Source organism: Cervus elaphus, chromosome 4, assembly GCF_910594005.1.
Source record: "Cervus elaphus chromosome 4, mCerEla1.1, whole genome shotgun sequence".
NCBI classification, from domain to species: domain Eukaryota; kingdom Metazoa; phylum Chordata; class Mammalia; order Artiodactyla; family Cervidae; genus Cervus; species Cervus elaphus.
Window position 1 is genome coordinate 64,244,326 of NC_057818.1, and position 21,575 is coordinate 64,265,900.

The 21,575-nt window shown below is 43.9% G+C and overlaps 1 protein-coding gene across 1 annotated transcript; it reads left to right on the plus strand.

The window, feature by feature from the left end:
• The first annotated feature begins 5,353 nt into the window (after positions 1-5,353).
• LOC122692500 (cationic amino acid transporter 3-like) lies at positions 5,354-11,049 on the plus strand. Its single transcript, XM_043900114.1, has 11 exons — positions 5,354-5,723; positions 6,303-6,461; positions 8,188-8,365; positions 8,571-8,683; positions 8,853-9,075; positions 9,245-9,450; positions 9,551-9,653; positions 9,850-10,049; positions 10,247-10,413; positions 10,685-10,793; positions 10,961-11,049. The coding sequence occupies exons 1-11, from the start codon at positions 5,354-5,356 to the stop codon at positions 11,047-11,049; spliced, it is 1,917 nt and encodes a 638-aa protein (XP_043756049.1).
• Positions 11,050-21,575: the final 10,526 nt, after the last annotated feature.

Below are 21,575 nucleotides of genomic sequence, written 5' to 3' on the forward strand. Positions count from 1 at the left end.
CATCAGGTTTGAGCTCCCTGCGTCATACGGCAAATTCCCATTGGCCATCTGCTTTACACATGGTGACGTGTATGTCTCCATGCTACTCTCTCAATGCGTCCCACCCTCTCCTTCCCCCACTGTGTCCACAATTATTGTCATAGTTTTACTTGCCATTCTCCTCTTGGGAGCAGCCTTTCCCCAGATAGGGACTTTCTGGCAGTGGTACTCAGCAGAACTTTCTGCTTTGAGTCTGATAAGGGAGACGCTGAGAAGGCTTCTTTGTGCATCCATTGCATCTCCAATGTCTTCTTTTAAAGTAATCCTCCTGACTACTGAGCCTGTGCTCTAGAGCCCCTGTGCCACAGCTGAAGCCTGTGACCCTAGAGTCTGTGCTCCTCAACAAGAGAAGCCTGAACACCGCAGCTAGAGAGCAGCGCCCCCCACCCCCCACCCCATCCTGCAAATGGAGAAGGCTCCCGCAGCACGAAGACCCCGCCCCACCAAGAAGAAATACAGAAGTGGCTCAGACGGTGAAGACTCCGCCTGCAATGCAGGAGACCCCGGTGCAAACACAGAGTTGGGAGGATCCCCTGGAGAAGGAAATGGCTACCCACTCCAGTCTCCTTGCCTGGAGAATCCCATGGACTGAGGAGCCCGTCCATGGGGTCACAAAGAGTTGGACACGACTGAGCACCTAACATTACACTTTTCCTACCAACTTTGGGGTTTCAAGTGTGTCCTCACTAGACCAAGTAAAACTTTCTGGAATAGGTTAAGCCATTTCATCTTGTGTGGCTGTTTGTTTGTTTGTTTTAATTTACAATATTGTAAACCAACTATACTTTATTTTTTTTTATTTTTTTTGTCATACATTGATATGAATCAGCCAAATCAACTATACTTTAATGTTAAAAAAAAAAAGTTAATGTGTGAGTCAGTCAAGCAATGCATTTATGTCTCCTTTTGCTCTCTGATAGCTCAGCTGGTAAAGAATCTGCCTGCAATGCAGGAGACCCCGGTTTGATTCCTGACTCAGGAAGATCCACTGGGAACGGATAGGCTACCCACTCCAGTATTCTTGGTCTTCTCTGGCGGTTCAACTGGTAAAGAATCCACCTGCAATGCAGGAGACCTGGGTTCGATCCCTGGGTTGGGTAGATCCCCTGGAGAAGGGAAAGGCTACCCACTCCAGTATTTGGCTTGGAGATTCCATGGACTGTTTAGTCCATAGGGTCGCAAAGAGTCAGACACTACTAAGTGATGTTCACTTCACTTCACTTCACTCTGCTGTTTTGTGCCCAGTGTTTTAGCATGTGGGTCACTTAACTTGGGTCAGAATCTAGTCAACACTTCACTGGCATCCTCCAAAGCTGCAACATTCCCCCCCACTCTCGCGGTTTCCTTCCAGGAGGAGCAGAGCTCCTGATCTCTTGTATTGCTTTCCTTCTCCATCTCTGTGCTCAGCTCTCCCAGCAAACAGAGCTCCCTGAATAAGCAGACCAAGTCACATCCCGTTTACCCTCTTCCACTCTTTTGTGCAAGGCTGGGTGCAGGCATGATGCTGGTTCCATGTTTGTGTTGCTTGAATTAACATCAGAGGCTTTAAATGCCCCTTCTCCTGGTTGGGGTCCAGCTGGGCTTGTGTGTCCCCCCACACTGGGGTGTCTCAGGTCATGTGCAGACAGTGGGGAGTCCAGCAAGAGGACTGGGAGGGAGTAAGGTTGTAAGTAGGGTCGTAAGTAGGGTCCCAAGTCTTACAGCTCATACATCTCATGGTTCCTTATGATCAAATGAGTTCAAGTGTCCATGGAAAGAATCAATAAACAATCTAACAGGAATAAAAGAGTTTTATTTGAGCCAAGCTGAGCACTATAGCCCAGGAGGCAGCCTCTTAAATAACTCTGAAGAACTGCTCTGGTTTTCTTTTTTTGGCCCTGCTGCATGGCATGTGGGAGGAGGGGAGTGTGCAGGGTCCTTAGTTCAAACCAGGGATCGAACCCATGCCCACTGCAGAGGACGCACAGAGGCCTGCCAGGGAATTCTCAGAACTGTCCCACTGAAGCATGGCTTCCAGCACAGTCTTACGCCTCATCCAAACAGAGAACATACATCACACATGACAGGCTGTATTCCTCAAGTGTCAAAAAGACCGACTTAGTACATAAACAGCGAGACAGCAGGACCATGGTGTCTGGGAAGGGAAGCTTATCTTGGAGGGAGTGTTAATATGGATGCCATTAGAAGGGAGTTACTCATTCTTATCTTCAAACCAGATGCTCTTTACCTCAGTGGTTAAAGTAGATGAGCTGTGAGGGTTAGACAGGCTGTCTTAGTTCACACACAGTTCAAGATGAACCATGTATAAGCTAAAAGACTTCCCCATTCCTCAATATGTGAACATTTTCTCCATCACAAGCAGATAAAAATCTTAGAACCTTATGATCTAGTAATTCTACCTGTGAGGATATGCCAAAAAGAACTGAAAGTACACCCATGGTCATAGCAGCATTTTTCACAATAATTAAAACATGAAAGCCACCCAAGTGCCCACTGACCAAAGAATGGATGAGCCAATGTGATATGTACGAATAATAGAGTATTATTCAGCACTAGAAGGGAAGGGAATTCTAACACATGATGGATGCACCTTGTAGATACCATACTCAGTAAAATAAGTGTGACTACACTTGAGAACTATTGTGTGATTCCATTTAAGTGAAGTCCCTAGAGTCATCAGATTCATAGAGATAGAAAGTAGAATGGTGATTGCCAGGAACTGGAAAAGGAAAAAGAAGGAAATGTTGTTTAATGGGAACAGAGATTCAGTGTTGCCAGGTGAAAAATGCTCTGGAATTTGGTTGCACAAAATATGAATATGCCTAACACGACTGAGGGGCTTTCCAAGTGGCACTAGCGGTAAAGAACCCTGGTGCCCATGCAGGAGAGGTACGAGACCTGGATTCAATCCCTGGGTTGGGAAGATCTCCCGGGGGAGGAAATGGCAACCCACCCCAGTATTCTCACCTAGAGAGTCCCACGGGCAGAGGAGCGTGGCAGGGTTGCAAAGAGTCGGACACGACTCATGCGACTTAGCACACACACATACACACCATGACTGAACTGGACACTTAACATGAATTAACCAGTAAATTTTGTTATGTGTACTTTAATACAACAAAGAAAACATCTCAGGGCCTTCCCTGCTGGTAGAGAATCTGCTTATCAATGCAGGGGACTCAGGCTCGATCCCTGATCCAGGAAGATTCAACATGCCGTAGAGCAATTAAACCTGTGCCCACAGTTCCTGAGCCCGTTCTCTAGAGCCAGGAGCCACGGCTACTGAGGCCACATGCCGCAGCTGGTGAAGCCCGCCCCAGAGCCTCTGCTGCACAACAAGAGAAGTCACAGCCGTGAGACGGTCCTGCACCGCCTCAGAGAGCAGTCCCCACTCGAGCAACTAGAGAAAGCCTGCGCGCAGCCACAAAGACCAAGCACAACCATCAGTAGTCTAACTAATTAATAAAAACTCATCTTAACTACTTAAAAAAAAAAACAAAACCCTCTCAGAATCTCCCCCAAGGGTAACCACAGAAGAGTCAGGGCTGATAGCAACACAGCAGATGCTCCCCACCCACCCAGCCCCATCTCCACCCCAACAACCCAAGGGTGAGGACTGTCTTCTGTGCTCAGGACTCCCCACTTCAGTCCTTGGAGATGTCTCAGCTCCAGCCCCGCACAGCTTAATCTCAGCCTCCCTGACTGACCCAGTGCTCCAGGCTCCGCTCCAAGGATCAGTAAGTCTCTGGTCACCCTCTTCTGTAGGAAACTGGGCGTTGAGTTCATATCCTCCCAAAGAGACCTCTGCAACCCCAGAGTGGAGGGGGTCAGCCCGGCTCCAGCCTGAGGATGGAGAGACCCATTTTACAGATGAAAATAGAAGCTGGGGGCTCTTGTGTTTTGTGTGAGAATCAGTGGTGGTGGGGCGGGGGGTGGGGGTAGGGGAGAGGTTGGATCAGTGCCTGGAGGTTCTTGTGTGTGTCTAAGTCACTTCAGTCATGTCTGACTCTTTGCGACCCTATGGACTGTCGCCTGCCAGGCTCCTTTGTGGAGATTCTCCAGGCAAGAATACTGGAGTGTGTTACCATTACCTCCTCCAGGGGATCTTCCTAACCCAGCGATTGAGCCAGCGTCTCCAACGTCTCCTGCATTGGCAGGCAGGCTCTTTATCACTCGCTTTTTTTTTTTTTTTTTGGACTGGTACTCAAGCAATAGTGAAGATTGTCCTTATGCAGGGCTTATGACATTTGGGCCACCCACTTCAGTCTCTTGTACACCATCTGCCTTTTGAATCTATGGGTTCCTTACCTGCTGATAGGAGGGAACTGTAAAGGACTTGCATGTCAGCAGATGTTGGTCTCTGGAGGGGATGATGGTAGCTTGTTGTGTTCAGTCACTCAGTCATGTCCAGTTCTTCATGACCCCATGGACTCTAGCACATGAGGCTTCCCTGTCGTTCACCATCTCCCAAGTTTGCTCAAGTTAATGCTATGTTGATTTGTATTAAATGACCTTAGGTTTTTACATTTAGCAATTCTTTGAAGCTGGTCTCTATTATTTATCATTGGCAACAACAACAGTAATGTTAAGTATATTTGCTTTGATGTCCAGCCAATGTGAAGAGCTCTTTTGTATCTTGTAAAATGGAAACCGTGTCCCATTTAACAATACCTCCCCATTTTCCCCTTAACCCCAGCCCCTGATAAACCACCATTCTACTTTCTGTCTCTATGGCTTTGACTCCTATAGATACTTCATAGAGGTGGAATCATACAATATTTGTATAGTGGCGAGTGTCTTAAGGGTGGCTCAGATGGTAAAGAATCTGCCCGCAATGCAGGAGATCTGGGTTCAATCTCTGGGTTGAGACGATCCCCTGGAGGAGGGCATGGCAACCCACTCCAGGATTCTTGCCTGGAAATCCTCATGGACAGAAGAGTCAGAGGTGTTGCAAAGACGTAACTAACACACACAGACAAGGGAGTGACAGGAAGCTTTCTCCAAGCTTTCTGGGTCTTAATTACCTCTAGCTCATAAAGAATCCATGAGCCAAAGTGGCACATCTGGGAAGACATATTCTCATCCCCCTCACTTCTCTTCAAGCAAATCTTCAAGTAACCTTGAAACATTAAAAATGTTCTTTATGTTTGAAGAAACCAAAGCTCACACAGAGAGAACTTGCCCCATGTGTCCTTTTACCACCTGCTCCCGTCACTCCATTCCTCAGTGGAATTGAGCTTCCAGGGTCAAGGGCAGATGGACATCCTTGATGACTTTGTGCCTTGCTTTCTCAGCAGATGTAACTATGTCTACGATGCTGGGTCAGTATCTACGCCAGTTTGGTCAGAAGCTGGTCCGCAGGAAGCCACAGTTCAGGGAGAAACCTGAGAGTCCCGAGACCCATCCTCTGAACACCCTGAACCTGGTGGTGATGGGTTTGGACAACATGTTGGGAGCTGGCATATACATCCTGACTGGAGGAGTGGCCAAATACATAGCTGGACCAGCAATCATCCTTTTCTTACTGGTGGCCGGCCTGACTACTGTGTTGTCTGGGCTCTGCTATGTCGAACTGGCAGCTGGAGTAGAGAGACCCGGTACTGTGTATTTCATCAGCTATGTCACGATGGGACAACTGTACGCCTTCATTACTGGATGGAACCTCTTACTGTATTTAATTATTGGTGAGATGATGGAGAGGGGGGAGAAGTGGGCCTTAAGATGGAGAAAGTAGGAGAGATAACTGGGGGCTTCACTCACTGATCAGAACTTTGTTATCCACCTTCGGGGCAGAGTTGGGAGAGGGGTAATGGTGGCAGGGAAACTGCACAACCTCATTGCATGCAGGTCTATCCTGCTTTCCTTAAATGATGGATGGAGAAACCAGAGGAAAGGAGCTGTAAGGAGTGGCTGAGAGGGAGGCAAGTCCCTAGGCTCATCCCATGACCACAGTGAAGTGTTTGCTCAGTTGTTGTCTTCCTGGATTTTCCCTTACAGCTCAACTTAAAAATTCAACTCTGATCTAGTCCCTCCTAGTCTCCTTTACCTGTGTTTCTTTGTTTTCCATCACTTCTATCTCCTAGCATGCTAAATAGTTGACCTTTTTGTGAATCAACTGGGTCTCCCCTGTCCACCCCATGAGAAGAAACTCTTCAAGATCAGGTGTTTTTTTTGCTCACCTCCTGCCCCAAATATCTCACATGGTGCATAATAAGGGTTCAGTTTCTGTCTGCTTGTAAACATTTCTTCTTCTGTTGCTGCAGCCACTGCCTGTATAGCCCGGGCCTGGAGCTCCACCTTTGACAGCTTGATTGGGAACCACATCTCTGAGGCATTAGGGGGAACTTTCTCTCTGCAAATGCCCTACTTCCTGGCCTCATTTCCAGACTTTCTTGCCCTGGGCCTGGTGCTGCTGCTCACAGGTGAGAAGAGACCAGAGACAGAAAGGGAAGAGAGGGGTATGGAGGGGGAGCTGGCACGGGGAAGGCTTGGGATGGCAGAAAGGTGGGGAATTAGGACTGGGAAAAAAGGGTTTGGAATAAGAAAGAGAGGAAGGCAGAGAGTAATTTTTCCTACCCTTGGACTACTGGTAATTTAGGTTGGATCATTCTTTGGTGTGGGGTGCTGTCTTGTGCATTTCCTGTTTTTTTTTTAAAAAAAAAATGTTGTTGGGGGAATTCCCCAGTGGTTCAATGATTAGGAGACTGTGCTTTCACTGCTGAAGTTTTCGGCTCAATCCCTTGTCAGGGAACTAAGATCCCACATGCCAAGAGGGATACCCCCCCCCCAAAAAAAATCATTATTGGATGTTGAGTTGCATCTATGATCTTTATGTACTACGTACCAGTGACACCCAACCCCCAAACTGTGACAACTGGGATGTCAACAGACAGGGCCAATGTCCCGTGGAGCACAAAATCGCCCCAGCTGGGAATCATTTACCTAGACCAACAAGTTTCTTCCTCTGTACTGAGATCAAAGCTGTGTGTGTGTGTTTTAGCTGAGAGGAAATTCATGTAAATTTAACCATTTTATTGTTTTTCCCAGCTTTATTGAAATATAATTCACTTCATGGCAAATAGATGGGGAAAGAATGGAAACAGTGAGAGACTTTATTTTCTTGGGTTTTCAAATCACTGTGGATGGGGACTGCAGCCATGAAATTAAAAGACACATGCTCCTTGGAAGGAAAACTGTGACAAACCTAGACAGTATATTAAAAAGCAGAGGTATCACTGCTGACAAAGGTCCATCTAGTCAAAGCTATGGTTTTTCCAGTAGTCATGTACAGATATGAGAGCTGGACCATAAAGAAGGCCGAGTACCAAAGAATTGAGGCTTTTGATTGTAGTGCTGGAGAAGACTCTTGAGAATCTCTTGGGCTGCAAGGAGATCCAATCAGTCCATCCTAAAGGGAATCAGTCCTGAATATTCATTGGAAGAACTGATGCTGAAACAGAAGCTCCAATACTTTGGCCACCTGATGAGAAGAATTGACTCACTAGAAAAGACCCTGATGTTGAGAAAGACTGAGGGCAGGATTAGAAGGGGACGGCAGAGGATGAGATAGTTGGATGGCATCATTGACTCAGTGGAGATGAGTTTGAGCAAACTGTGGGAGATAGTGAAGGACAGGGGAGCCTTGCGTGCTGCAGTCCACGGGGTCACATAGAGTCAGACATGACTGCGTGACTGACCCACAACAAAAACTGACACACAGCACTGTAAAAGATTAAGATGAGTTGATAGACATGGATATTGTGAGATGATGGTCACAGTAAGAAAATATCCATCTGCAAGTGTCCAATTCAGCGGCACTTAGTACATCCCCACTGCGGTGTAACCACCACCCCATCTAGTATCAAACATTTTCATCACAACGAAAGGAAACCCTGTACCCTCTGAGCAGTCACTGTCCATCTGTCCACAACCACCAACCGCCAGCCCTGGGCACCCACTAGTCTGCTTTCTGTTCCTCTGGATTTAGTTATTTATTTCTCTAGCCTCACTGCAATGCATGGGGAATTTCCCAGACTAGGGATTGAGCCTATGCTCCCTGTAGTGGAAGCTCAGGGTCTTAACCAATGGACTGTGAGGGGAGTCCTGGATTTAGTTATTTTGTTGTCTCATTTTCCATTTTTCCCACAGGACTACTGGCTCTGAGAGTTTATGAGTCAACCCTGATTTACAAAGTGTTCACAGGCTTGAACATTTTGGTTCTCAGCTTCATCATCATCTCTGGCTTCATTAAGGGAGACCTGCACAACTGGAAGCTCACAAAACAGGACTATACGTTGGCTGCAGCTGGAGCTGGTGATGCCTCTAGGTTAGGAGGGCACACTTGGTCGTAGTAATGCATGTGTGTGCGGTGTGCAGAGTTGGGAATATGCTGGGGACTAATGACACCTGGGCTGATGGTCCAAGCGTGGGGGTCCCTGGAGCCCTGGACTTGTGGTACTAAGGGAGGAGCCCAGTAGAGATGGATGAACACACCTCACCCACATTCCTCCTCTTTTCTCCTCTCACCATAGCTTGGGCCTTCTGGGTTCTGGAGGGTTTGTGCCTTTTGACTTTGATGGAATTCTCCAGGGAGCAGCTACATGTTTCTATGCATTTGTGGGTTTTGCTGGCATTGTGAGTGCAGGTAACATGGGCGTCGTGTGTCCCATCAGGGGTTTGGGAACAGAATGGACTGCCCTTGGGCACAGGGGTGGGTAGAAGTTTAGGTTGCTTTTGAAGCTTGAAGAGTACAGTGGGTTTGGTGATTTCACCCCAGTGTGTTTACTGACCCAATACCTCCTCCCATCCTGAAGGGGAAAAAGCCAGCAACCCTCAGTGGCCCATGCCCTTTGCTGTCGTGATCTCCTTCTTCATCTGCTTTTTGGTGTGTTTTGGTGTCTCGGCGGCCCTCACCCTCATGGTGCCCTACTACCTGATTCAGCTCGAGAGCCCCTTGCCACAGACCTTCGTCTATGTTGGGTGGGAGCTTGCCAAATACGTCGTGGCTGTTGGCACCCTCTGCATTCTTTCCTACAGGTGAGTGTCATGGTTTTCTCCTCCTCTACTCTTAGATGCTCGGGTATCCCCAGCCCTCGGGACTGAGAGACGAGAGAGAAAGACATCTTGCCCCAGGTAGACCAGGGAGCAAAAGCCCTGGTCTCTCCTGCTTCTGCATCTTCTCACACATTCCCATTTTCTCTTCCAGCCTTCTGACTATCATGTTTATCATGGCTCAGTTGACCTATGCAATGGCAGAGGACGGGCTCCTTTTCCGGGGACTTGCCTGGATCCCTGCCCTCACCGATGCCCCCACCATCATTATCCGCACCACAGATGCCCACATCATTGTCCGCACCGTTGCCCCCACAGGAACCCCCATCATGGCTGTCTTGGTTCCTGGAGCTCTTGCAGGTGAACAAACAAAACTCACCCTTTTAAAATTATACTTCTTAACGTGCATTTTTCTAGTGGTTCTCACTTTCCCCCCACCGTCTTTGCTCCCTCATCCCAGCGGTCATGGCGTTACTCTTCGACTTCACTGACCTGGTGGACCTCATGTCATTTCGATCCCTGCTTGCTTACTCCCTGGTGACATTTTCTGTCCTTGTCCTCAGGTGAGACCCCACGATACCTCAATTTGGGGGACAGTCTTTAACTTGTAAGGGTTAATGGGGAGGTAATCATCCTCTACCTTCATGCTGCCTCGTCAATGTCCTGCTACCATTGATTGGGGAAAGAGGCATTAGACAGACTGATGTTGGATCAGCAGTAGGGGCTGTTACTAATATTGCCTTAATATTTCTAACTCAGGTATCAACCAGCCCAGAATGGAAGCAAGAAGGAGAAAACAGAGGAGGAAACTGAGATGGAGCCTGAAGTTGAAGAAGGTCCTTTGGAATCTGAACCTGAAGCAGGAACCTCAAACATTCTAAAGAGTCTGTGGTTCCCTCCCAGCACCATCCCTACTTGGAAATCTGGCCAGATTGTCTATGGATGTGCCTCCCTGCTTGGTGAGCAGTGGGATTTCTCTTTGGTCATATCCTGAAATTGACAGGATGGTACTGGAGTGTGTATTTTATCAGTTGAGGAGTCTTGGAAATATGATGGCCCTTTCTGATGTGGGCAGCCTGGGGAGGGATGTGACCCATGGTCCTGACATTTTTGTCTTCTGAGTCCAGCCTGTTCTCCTCCTCCTTGACCCCTGCAGTTCTCCTGCTGATAATCCTGAGCCTGATCCTGTACTGGTGGTCCAGCCAGGTGTTCTCTAGAGACCCCGTGCTCACAACAGTGGCTGTGCTGCTGCTGCTGCTCATTACTGGGGTCACTGTCATCATCTGGAGGCAGCCCCAGGATCCTTCTCCTCTTCCATTCAGGGTAGGTGACCTTATGTGCCCAAAGTGTCCACCCTGAGTGAAGGAGGTCTGCATGCTTTAGGTCTAAACACCCTTTGCTGGACCAGGGAAGAAGGGGATTTGCTGAAACTAATGGACCCTTCCCTGATCCACACTGAGTGCTTTACAAACTCAGTCTCACTAAGCACTGAGCACACAGTCTGAGAAGAACTGGAGGTTTCCTGCCCACATGGGGTAGATCTCCCTTTCAGACATCTGGGGTGTGTTCAGGAAGGAACTGACTTTGCTCACAGGTCCCTGCTTTGCCTGCCCTCTTCCTGGTGAGCACCTTTGTGAATGCTTACTTGATGATACAGATGACCACTGAGACCTGGGTCCAATTTGGCATCTGGATGGCAATTGGTGAGTGGTTTTCTGGGTTACAGAGGCTTCTTGAGTGATGTAGCCCAATATTCTTCCTACTATCCCTCTCCTAAACTGTGTCAGACACCATAAGAATAGGCCTATTGGGCATTTGTAAGTGAGCAGAGCACCTACTTTCCCTTCTCACTGTCTCATCTCCCTACTAGGATTTGCCATATACTTTGGATATGGGATCCGACACAGCCTGGGGGAGAGCAATGATCAACAGCCAGCAGCCTCCACTTCCCAGACTTAACAGAAACATCCCTAGTGATGAATTGTCTCAACCACAGGACATGGATGTTGTGTGGAATCCCTCCCTGCACTGGAGGATCTGCTGGTTCGAGGGGCACTGTGAGCCTCTATGGACTGTGAAGGCAGAATGCATTTACAGCCGTGTATTTATTGCTAGTGGACAAAGAGACTTTAATGCTGTAAATGCTGACTGAAACATTTAAAAGCATAATACACATCCAGAAAAGTGAATTTTCATGAAAAATGTACAAAAATGTAACCAGAAACCAGAGGAAGAAATAAAATATTAACTTGAACATAAGCACTGCCTCCTTGTGCCTGTTTCCAGTGAAAACACATAAATTGTCACATGGGAAGGAAACACAGATAACCATATATTGTGACAAGAAAGTGAAAGTCGCTCATTGTTTCCAACTCTTTGTGACCCCAAGGACAATACAGTCCATGAATTCTCCAAGCCAGCATCCTGGAGTGGACAGCCTTTCCCTTCTCCAGTGGATCTTTCCAACCCAGGGATCGAACCCAGGTCTTCCACATTGCAGGCGGATTCTTTACCAGTTGAACCACCAGGGAAGCCCAATATACTAGAGTGGGTAGACTATCCCTTCTCCAGCGGATCTTCCTGAGCCAGGTATCGAATCAGGGTCTCCTGCATTGCAGGAGGATTACTTACCAACTGAGCTACCAGGGAAGCCCATATTATGACAAGAGTTGCACTTTAGGGGGCTTCCTGGAAGTCCAGTGGTTAAGACCTGGCCTTCCTATGCAGGGGGTGCCTGTTTGATACCTGGTTGTAGAACTAAGATCCCACATGCCTCATGGCCAAAAAACCAGGTCATAAAATGGAAGCAATAAACACTTTTAAAATGGCCCAAATAAAAAAAAATATTAAAAATGAAAGAAAAAGAGCTACACTTAAGGTATTCCCTGGAGGTCCAGGAGTTAGGACTCCATGCTTTCACTGCCATGGCCAGGGTTCAGTCCCCAGTTGGGGAACTAAGATTCTAAAAACTGTACAATGTGGCCAAAAAATAAGAAAAATAGATTAAAAATGAATTTAAAAGAATTTCACTTAAAAAAAATGAAAATCTAATCAGCTTTATTGGCCAACTCATGACTTTAAACATGTTCTCATACTCCTTTTTTTTTCTAACAGAGCTTATAAAGTGTCCATATTATTTTTTCTCTAAATGTTTGATAGAATTTAAGCAGAGAAGTCATCTGAGCCTGAGCTTTGCTTTGTGGGAGGATTTATAATTACCAATTCACGTTCCTGTTATATGGCAACTCAGATCTTTCTTCAGAAAAAAGAGCTGCAATTTAAACATGAGAAAAGAGATAGGCTGGAAGTGGAAGAAAAGGAACAGATACATTATGCAAACAATAACAAAGAAAGCTATCATAGCAATATTAATATCAGACAAAATAGATTTTAGGAAAATGAGCATAATAACAGATAAAGTGGGTTATTTTACAGTGAGAAAGAGAGTCGGTCATTTTCATCTTTTCCTCCAGCTTCGCTGAGTTGTAGAATCACACTGTGTAGTAAGCACTTTACTTTTCTGTCACAGACCCTTAGAGTTACACAGTAGAGTTGATGAGGAAAAGTTCTTAAATGAAAAACAAAAACAAAACAAAGCCTCCTGCATTGCCAGAGGTGGGTGAAGGGGATGGGAAGTAGTGGTTGATTGACAAATGGTTACAGTTCAGTGGAACTTAAGGATGGGATGTGAAATGGGGAAGTCAAAATAAAAAGGTGTTGCTGCAGAACAGAATGCTTGAAATTGAGATTATAGACATTGAAGATGTTGGTATTAATGAAATGGAGGATTGTTTGTGGGAAATGGCAACTGAAGTAGAGTGAAGGAGAGCTGGAGGTCAAGATATTGAGTAGCAAAGTTATTCAGTACAGTTCTGTCGCTCAGTCGTGTCGAACTCTGCGACCCCATGGACTGCAGCACTCCAGGCCTCCCTGTCCATCACCAACTCCCGGAGTTTACTCACACTCATGTCCATCCAGTCGGTGATGCCATCCAACCATCTCTTCCTCTGTCATCCCCTTCTCCTCCTGCCTTCAATCTTTCCCAGCATCAGGGTCTTTTCAAATGAGTCAGTTCTTCACATCAGGTGGCCAAAGTATTGTCATTAAAACAAACCAAAGTTATTAAATGGATTTAAAAACAGATGGAGGAGGATGAACAGAATTAGGCAAAGTCACTGTCTTGCAAGTTTTAATGAAATCAGATTTAGGACACAATTAACGTGACTGATTCTGTCAGGTGAAACTCTGATGTACGAGGCTGACATCACCTGATCGCTGTTCTTCCCTTACCGTTGGGGGACAACCAGGTATCCCGTGTTACCCCGTATGCTCTAACAGGCAACACAGAACACTGCCCGGAACACAGTCCTGATGAAAAGCTGAGTCAGAAAGTCATCAAGCCTCTAGATCAACTGCAGCTCATCGTGAACATAAGGGACAGGTTCACATTTCGGGTGAAAACACAATCAACCAAAACCAGAATGTAGACAATTCTCCAGGGCAGAAAAATGGTCCACTTTTTATTTCGGTTAAATGGTATGACCCACAGCCATAAAAAGGAACGCATTTGACTCAGTTCTAATGAGGTGGATAGATGGACCTAGAGCCTTTAATACAGAGTGAAGTAAGTCAGAGAATAAATATTGTACATTAACACATATGTATGGAGTCTAGAAAGATGGTGGTACTGAAAAACCTATTTGTAGGGCAGCAAAAGAGATGCAGACATAGAGAACATACTTGTGGACAGAGTGGGGAAAGGAGAGGGTGGGACAAATTGAAAGAAGAATGTTGAAACATTTCCATTACCATGTGCAAAATAGATAGCTAATGGGAAGTTGGTCTATAACACAGGGAGCTCAAACCCAGTGCTCTGTGACAACCTAGAGCGGGGAGGTGGGAGGGGAGGCCCAAGAGGGACGGAACATACGTGTACTTGTGGCTGATTCATGGCGATGTATGGCGGAAACCAGCATAATATTGTAAAGCAATTATCTCCCAATTAAAAATAAATAAATTTAAATATAAATAAACAAATAAAAGATATGACCCAAAGTGAAGAGCCAATACAGGCATGTCTCAGAGATGTTGAGTCCATGGGGTCGTAAAGAGTCAGATACGACTGAGCAACTGAATTGCAGTTATTTTACAACTGGTGAGCAGAATTGCAATTTCTCCTTGGAGGCATTATGCCCCCTAGAGGCTAATTGCTGTGACAGTTGGACAGTGTCTAAACTCTCGACAACACCTTAAACCACTTTATTCCACCCTGTGTAGCTGGATTTTTGAAAAAAAATTTTTTTTACGGTATCATGAGTCAACTATACTTCAATTAAAACAAAGAAGATAATGTAAGAGTCAACTACTACATTTAAGCCCTGTTTTGATGGTCTGTGTCCAGGGTCTTATCTTAGGGGTTACTTGATAGATTTCAGAATCTAGTCAACCCTTCACCAGTACCCCACCCCACTCCCTTCACCTCTCCACTTCCCGCTCCCTGGTTTTCCTTCCTGAAGACTGGAGCTCCTTACCTCTTACATCCCGTTTCCCTCCTTGCCTGTGTGCTCAGGAAACAGAACTCCTTGAAGAAGAAGACAAGGAGGACACCTTCCCATTTACCCTCTTCCACCCCTTTGTGTGAGGCTGGACGCAAGTCAGATGCTGATTTAATGCTTGTGCTGCTTGAATTAACATCAGATGTGAAATTCCCTTCCTCCTGGTTGGGGTCCACCTGGGCTTGGGGTCTGCCCACACTGGAGTGTCTCAGGTCATGTGCAGACTTGTGGGGAGTTGAGAAGTGTAAGAGGACTGGGAGGGAGCAGGGTCTGAGTGGGGCCCCCAGTTGCACAGCCCCTACTTCTCAGGGTTCTTGGTGATCAAAAATTCAAGCAGCCAAAGAAATAATCAATAAACAATCTATAATGGGAATAGGGAAGCATTTTGTTTGAGCCAAATTGAGGATTATACTCTAGAAACAGATGCTCAGATAACTCTGAGGAACTGCTTTCTTGAAACATCTTTTTCAATACAGTCTTATACCTTGTCCGATCAAAGAGCAAACATCATGCATGACAGGGTGCCCTCCTTCAAGAGACAAACATAGTACACAGACAGTGAGATGACAGGACCCTGGTGTCTAGGAAGGGAACTTTACCTTCCAGGGCATGGACCTGTGAGAAGACAGTTGCTCATCCTTATCTTCAAAACAGATTTTCTCTTTTTTAAATTAGTTTATTTATTTTAATTGGAGGCTAATTACTTCACAATATTGTAGTGGTTTTTACCAAACATTAACATGAATCAGCCATGGGCACAAATGTGTTCCCCATCCAGAACCCCCTCCCACCTCCCTCCTCATCGCATCCCCCAGGGTCATCCCAGTGCTCCAGCCCTGAGCACCCTGTCTCATTCATCAAACCTGGACCGGAGATCCACTTCACATATGATAATATACACGTTTCAATGCTATCCTCTCAAATCATCCCACCCTCACCTTCTCCCACAGAGTCTAAACAACTGTTCTTTACATCTGTGTCTCTTTTGCTGTCTCGCATATAAGGTCATCGTTACCATCTTCCTAAATTCCATATATATGGGTTACTATACTGTATTGGTGTTTTCTTTCTAACTTACTTCACTTTGTATAATAAGCTCCAGTTTCATCCACCTCATTAGAGCTGATTCAAATGCATTCTTTTAAGGGCTGAGTAATATTCCATTGTGTATATATACCACAGATTTCTTATCCATTAGTCTACCGATGGACATTTAGGTTGCTTCCATGTCCTGGCTATTGTAAACAGTGCTGCGATGAACATTGGGGTACACGTGTCTCTTTCAATTCTGGTTTCCACGGTGTGTATGCCCAGAAATGGGCTGGCTGGGTCATAGTGCAGTTTTATTTCCAGTGTTTTAAGGAATCTCCCCAGTGTTCTCCATGGTGGCTGTATTAGTTTGCATTCCCACCAACAGTGTAAGAAGGTTCCCTTTTCTCCACACCCTCTCCAGCATTTACTGTTTGTAGACTTTTTGATAGCAGCCATTCTGACCGGTGTGAGATGCTACCTCATTGTGGTTTTGATTTGCATTTCTCTGATAATGAGTGATGTTGAGCATCTTTTTATGTGTTTATTAGCCATCTGTATGTCTTCTTTGGAGAAATGTCTGTTTAGCTCTTTGGTCCATTTTTTGATTGGGTCGTTATTTTTCTGGAATTGAGCTACAGGAGCTGCTTGTATATTTTTGAGATTAATTCTTTGTCAGTAGCATCATTTGTTATTCTTTTCTCCCATTCTGAAGGCTGTCTTTTCACCTTGCTTATGATTTCCTTCATTGTGCAGAAGATTTTAAGTTTAGTTATGTCCCATTTGTTTATCTTTGCTTTTATTTCCATTACTCTGGGAGGTGGGTCATAGAGGATCCTGCCTGTGACTTATGTCAGAGAAGGTTTTGCCTATGTTTTCCTCTAGGAGTTTTATAGTTTCTGGCCTTACATTTAGATCTTTAATCCATTTTGAGTTTATTTTTGTATATGGTGTTAGAAAGTGTTCTAGTTTCATTCTTTTACAAGTGGTTGACCAGTTTTCCAACACCACTTGTTAAAGAGATCGTCTTTTCTCCATTGTATATTCTTGCCTCCTTTGTCAAAGACAAGGTGTCCATAGGTGCGTGGATTTATCTCTGGGCTTTCTATTTTGTTCCATTGATCTATAAGTCTGTATTTGTGCCAGTACCATACTGTCTTGATGGCTGTAGCTTTGTAGTAGAGTCGGAAGTCAGGCAGGTTGATTCCTCCAGTTCCATTCTTCTTTCTCAAGATTGCTTTGGCTATTTGAGGCTTTTTGTATTTCCATACAAATTGTGAAATCATTTGTTCTAGGTCTCTGAAAAACACCATTGGTAGCTTGATAGGGATTGCATTGAATCTATAGATTGCTTTGGGTACTATACTTATTTTCAGTATATTGATTCTGCCAATTCATGAACATGGTATATTTCTCCATCTATTTGTGTCAGCTTTGATTTCTTTCATCGGTGTTTTATAGTTTTCTATATATAGGTTTTTTTGTTTCTTTAGGAAGACTTATTCCTAACTATTTTATTCTTCTCGTTGCAATGGTGAATGGAATTGTTTCCTTAATTTCTTTTTCTGTTTTCTCATTGTTAGTGTATAGGAATGCAAGGGATTTCTATGTGTTAATTTTATATCCTGCAACTTTACTATATCCACTGGTTAACTCTAGTAATTTTCTGGTGGAGTCTTTAGGGTTTCCTATGTAGAGGATCATGTCATCTGCAAACAGTGAGACTTTTACTTCTTTTCCAATCTGGATTCCTTTTATTTCTTTTTCTTCTCTGATTGCTGTGGCTAAAACTTCCAAAACTATGTTGAATAGTAGTGGTGAGAGTGGGCACCTGTCTTGTTCCTGACTTTAGGTGAAATGCTTTCAATTTTTCCCCACTGAGGATAATGTTTGCTGTGGGTTTATAATATATGGCTTTTATTATGTTGAGGTATGTTCCTTCTACTCCTGCTTTCTGGAGGATTTTTTTTTTTTTTATCATAAATGGATGTTGAATTTTATCAAAGGCTTTCTCTCCATCTATTGAGATAATCATATGGTTTTTATCTTTCAATTTGTTAATGTGGTGTATCACATTGATTGATTTGCAGATATTAAAGAATCCTTGCATCCTTGGGGTAAAGCCCACTTGGTCATAATGTATGATCTTTTTAATATGTTGTTGAATTCTGTTTGCTGAATTTTGTTAAGGATTTTTGCATCTATGTTCATCAGTGATATTGGCCTGTAGTGTTCTTTTTTTCTTTTTTTTTTTTTGTGGCATCTCTGCCTGGTTTTGGTATTAGGGTAGTGGTGGCCTCATAGAATGAGTTTCTAAGTTTACCTTCCTCTGCAATTTTCAGGAAGAGTTTGAGTAGGATAGGTGTTAGCTCTCCTTTAATTTTTGGTAGAATTCAGCTGTGAAGCTGTCTGGTGCTGGGCTTTTGTTTGCTGCAAGATTTCTTATTACAGTTTCAACTTCCATGCTTGTGATGGGTCTTTTAAGATTTTCTATTTCTTCCTGGTTCAGTTTTGGAAAGTTTCATTTTCTAAGAATTTTTCCATTTCTTCCAAGTTGTCCATTTTATTGGCATATAGTAGTATTCTCTAATGATCCTTTGTATTTCTGTGTTGTCTGCTGTGATTTCTCCATTTTCATTTCTAATTTTGTTGTTTTGATTCTTCTCCCTTTGTTTCTTGATGAGTCTGGCTAATGCTTTGTCTATTTTATTCATCTTCTCAAAGAACCAGCTTTTAGCTTTGTTGATTTTGGCTATGATCTCCTTTGTTTCTTTTCCATTTATTTCTGCCCTAATTTTTATGATTTCTTTCCTTCTATTAACCCTGGGGTTCTTCGTTCCTTCCTTTTCTAGTTGTTTTAGGTGTAAAGCTAGGTTATTTATTTGGTTTTTCTCTTGTTTCTTGAAGTAAGCTTGTATTGTTATGAACCTTCTCCTTAGCACTGAGTTCCATAGGTTTTGGGTTGTTGTGTTTTCATTATCATTTGTATCTATGCATATTTTTATCTCTTTTTAAATTTTTTCTGTGATTTGCTGGTTCTTCAGAAGTGTGTTGTTTAGCTTCCATATGTTTGTATTTTTAATATTTTTTTTCATGTAGTCTTACTTCATTGGGATCAGAAAAAATGCTTGAAATGATTTCAATTTTTTTGAATTTACCAAGGCTAGATTTATGGCCCAGGATCTGATCTATCCTCGAGAAGGTTCTGTGTGCACTTGAGAACAGGGTGAAATTCATTGTTTTGGGGTGAAATGTCCTATAGATGTCAATTAGGTCTCACTGGTCCATTGTATCATTTACAGTTTGCTTCCTTGCTAATTTTCTGTTCAGTTGATCTATCCATAGCTGTACGTGGGGTATTAAAGTATCCCACTATTATTGTATTATTGTGTTACTGTTAATTTCCCCTTTCATACTTGTAAGCATTTGACTTACATATTGTGGTGCTCCTATGTTGGGTGCATGTACATTTTTAATTGTTGTATCTTCTTCTTGGATTGACCCTTATATCATTATGTAGTGTCCTTTTTTGACTCTTTTCATGGCCTTTATTTCAAAGTCTATTTTATCTGATATGAGTATCACTACTCCTGCTTTCTTTTGGTCTCCATTCATGTGAAATATCTTTTTCCAGCCCTTCACTTTCAGTCTGTATGTGTCCCTTGTTTTGAGGTGGGTCTCTTGTAGACAGCATATATAGGGGTCTTGTTTTTGTATCCATTCAGCCAGTCTTTGTCTTTTGGCTGGGGCATTCAACCCATTTACATTTAAGGTAATTATTGATAAGTATGATCCCATTGTCATTTACTTTGTTGTTTTGGGTTCGAGATTATAAACTGTTTCTGTGTTTCCTGTCTAGAGAAGATCCTTTAGCATTTGTTGAAGAGCTGATTTGGTGGAGCTGAATTCTCTCAGCTTTTGCTTGTCTGTAAAGCTTTTGATTTCTCCTTCATATTTGAATGAGATCCTTACTGGGTACAGTCATTTGGGTTGTAGGTTTTTCTCTTTCATGACTTAAAGTATGTCCTGCCATTCCCTTCTGGCCTGAAGAGTTTCTATTGAAAGTTCAGCTGTTATCCTTATGGGAATCCCCTTGTGTGTTCTTTGTTGTTTTTCCCTTCCTGCTTTTAATATTTCAAAGCAGTTTTCTTTACCTCAAGGTTAAGGCAGATGTGTTTTGAGAGTCTGACAGGCTGTCTTTGTTTACACAAAGTTCAGGCTGAACCACAAATAAGCCAAACTGACTTCCCCATATCTCAGTATGTGAACATTTTCTCCATCACAGAATATAAAATATCTTAAAAACATATGACCCTGCAATTCTACAGCCGAGGATAAACCCAGAAGAGTTGAAATCACACTTGGGGAAAGACATGTGTACACTCGAGTTTATAGCACCATTATTCACAGTAACTAAGACATGAAAGCAACACAAGGGCCTATTGACCCTTGGTTAAGCCAATGTGATGGCAGAAATTGAAGAGGAACTAAAAAGCCTCTTGATGAAAGTGAAAGAGGAGAGTGAAAAAGTTGGCTTAAAGCTTGACATTCAGAAAACTAAAATCATGACATCTGGTCCCATCACCTCATGGGAAATAGATGGGGAAACAGTGGAAACAGGGTCAGACTTTATTTTTGGGGGGCTCCAAAATCACTGCAGATGGTGACTGCAGCCATGAAATTAAAAGACACTTACTCCTTGGAAGGAAAGTTTGACCAACCTAGATAGCATATTAAAAAGCAGAGACATTACTTTGCCAACAAAGGTCCATCTGGTCAAGGCTATGGTTTTAACAGTGGTCGTGTATGGATGTGAGAGTTGGACTGTGAAGAAAGCTGAGCACTGAAAAATTGATGCTTTTGAACTTTGGTTTGGAGAAGACTCTTGAGAGTCCCTTGGATTGCAAGGAGATCCAACCAGTCCATCCTAAAGATCAGTCCTGGGTGTTCATTGGCGGGACTGATGCTGAAGTTGAAACTCCAATACTTTGGCCACCTCATGCGAAGAGTTGACTCATTGGAAAAGACCCTGATGCTGGGAAGGATTGGGGACAGGAGAAGAAGGGGATGACAGAGGATGAGATGGCTGGATGGCATCACCAACTCAATGGGCATGAGTTTGAGCAAACTCCGGGAGTTAGTGATGGACAGGGAGGCCTGGCCTGCTGCGATTCAGGGGGTCGCAGAGAATTGGACACGACTGAGTGACTGAACTGAACTGAACTAAGCCAGTGTGGTAGATACCAATAACAGAGTATATTCAGCATTTAAAAAGAAGAGAATATAATACATGCTACAACACGGATACACCTAGTGGACATTATACAAAGTAAAATAAGGCTGACAAGAGAGGACAAATATGGGATGATTCCACTATAGTAAAGTGGTCAGAGTGGTCAGATTCATAGGAAGAAAGTAGAATGGTGTTGCCAGGAACTGGGAAAGGAGAAAAAAGGAACTGTTGTTGAATGTGTACAGAGTTTCTGTTTTGCCAGAGGAAAAAATGTTCTGGGGTTTGGTCGCACAAAATGTGAATGTACTTAACATGGAAATGGGGCAGGTCATTGACCTCCATGTCCTCTGCCTGGCTTCTGTCTGTGCTAAAAGCTTAGCCAAAGAATAAGTTTAATCCAAGAAATGAGAGCATGCAGAAACAAAGGAAAACAGTCAAAGGAGAACAAATAATAATAATAATATGGTGACTAAGTTAGTCACGGACCTTTAGTTCCTTCTCAAGGGCTACAGACAATATTCTGAGAGCATGTAGATACAGACAATTCCACCAGCTGTAAGAAGTTTGCTAACTGATGACCAGAGTGTAGCCATGACAACAGCTGTCCCAAATCTGAGAACTGGCCTCAAGGAAGTGGGAACAAGCTGACGTTGTTACTGAAGATTAAC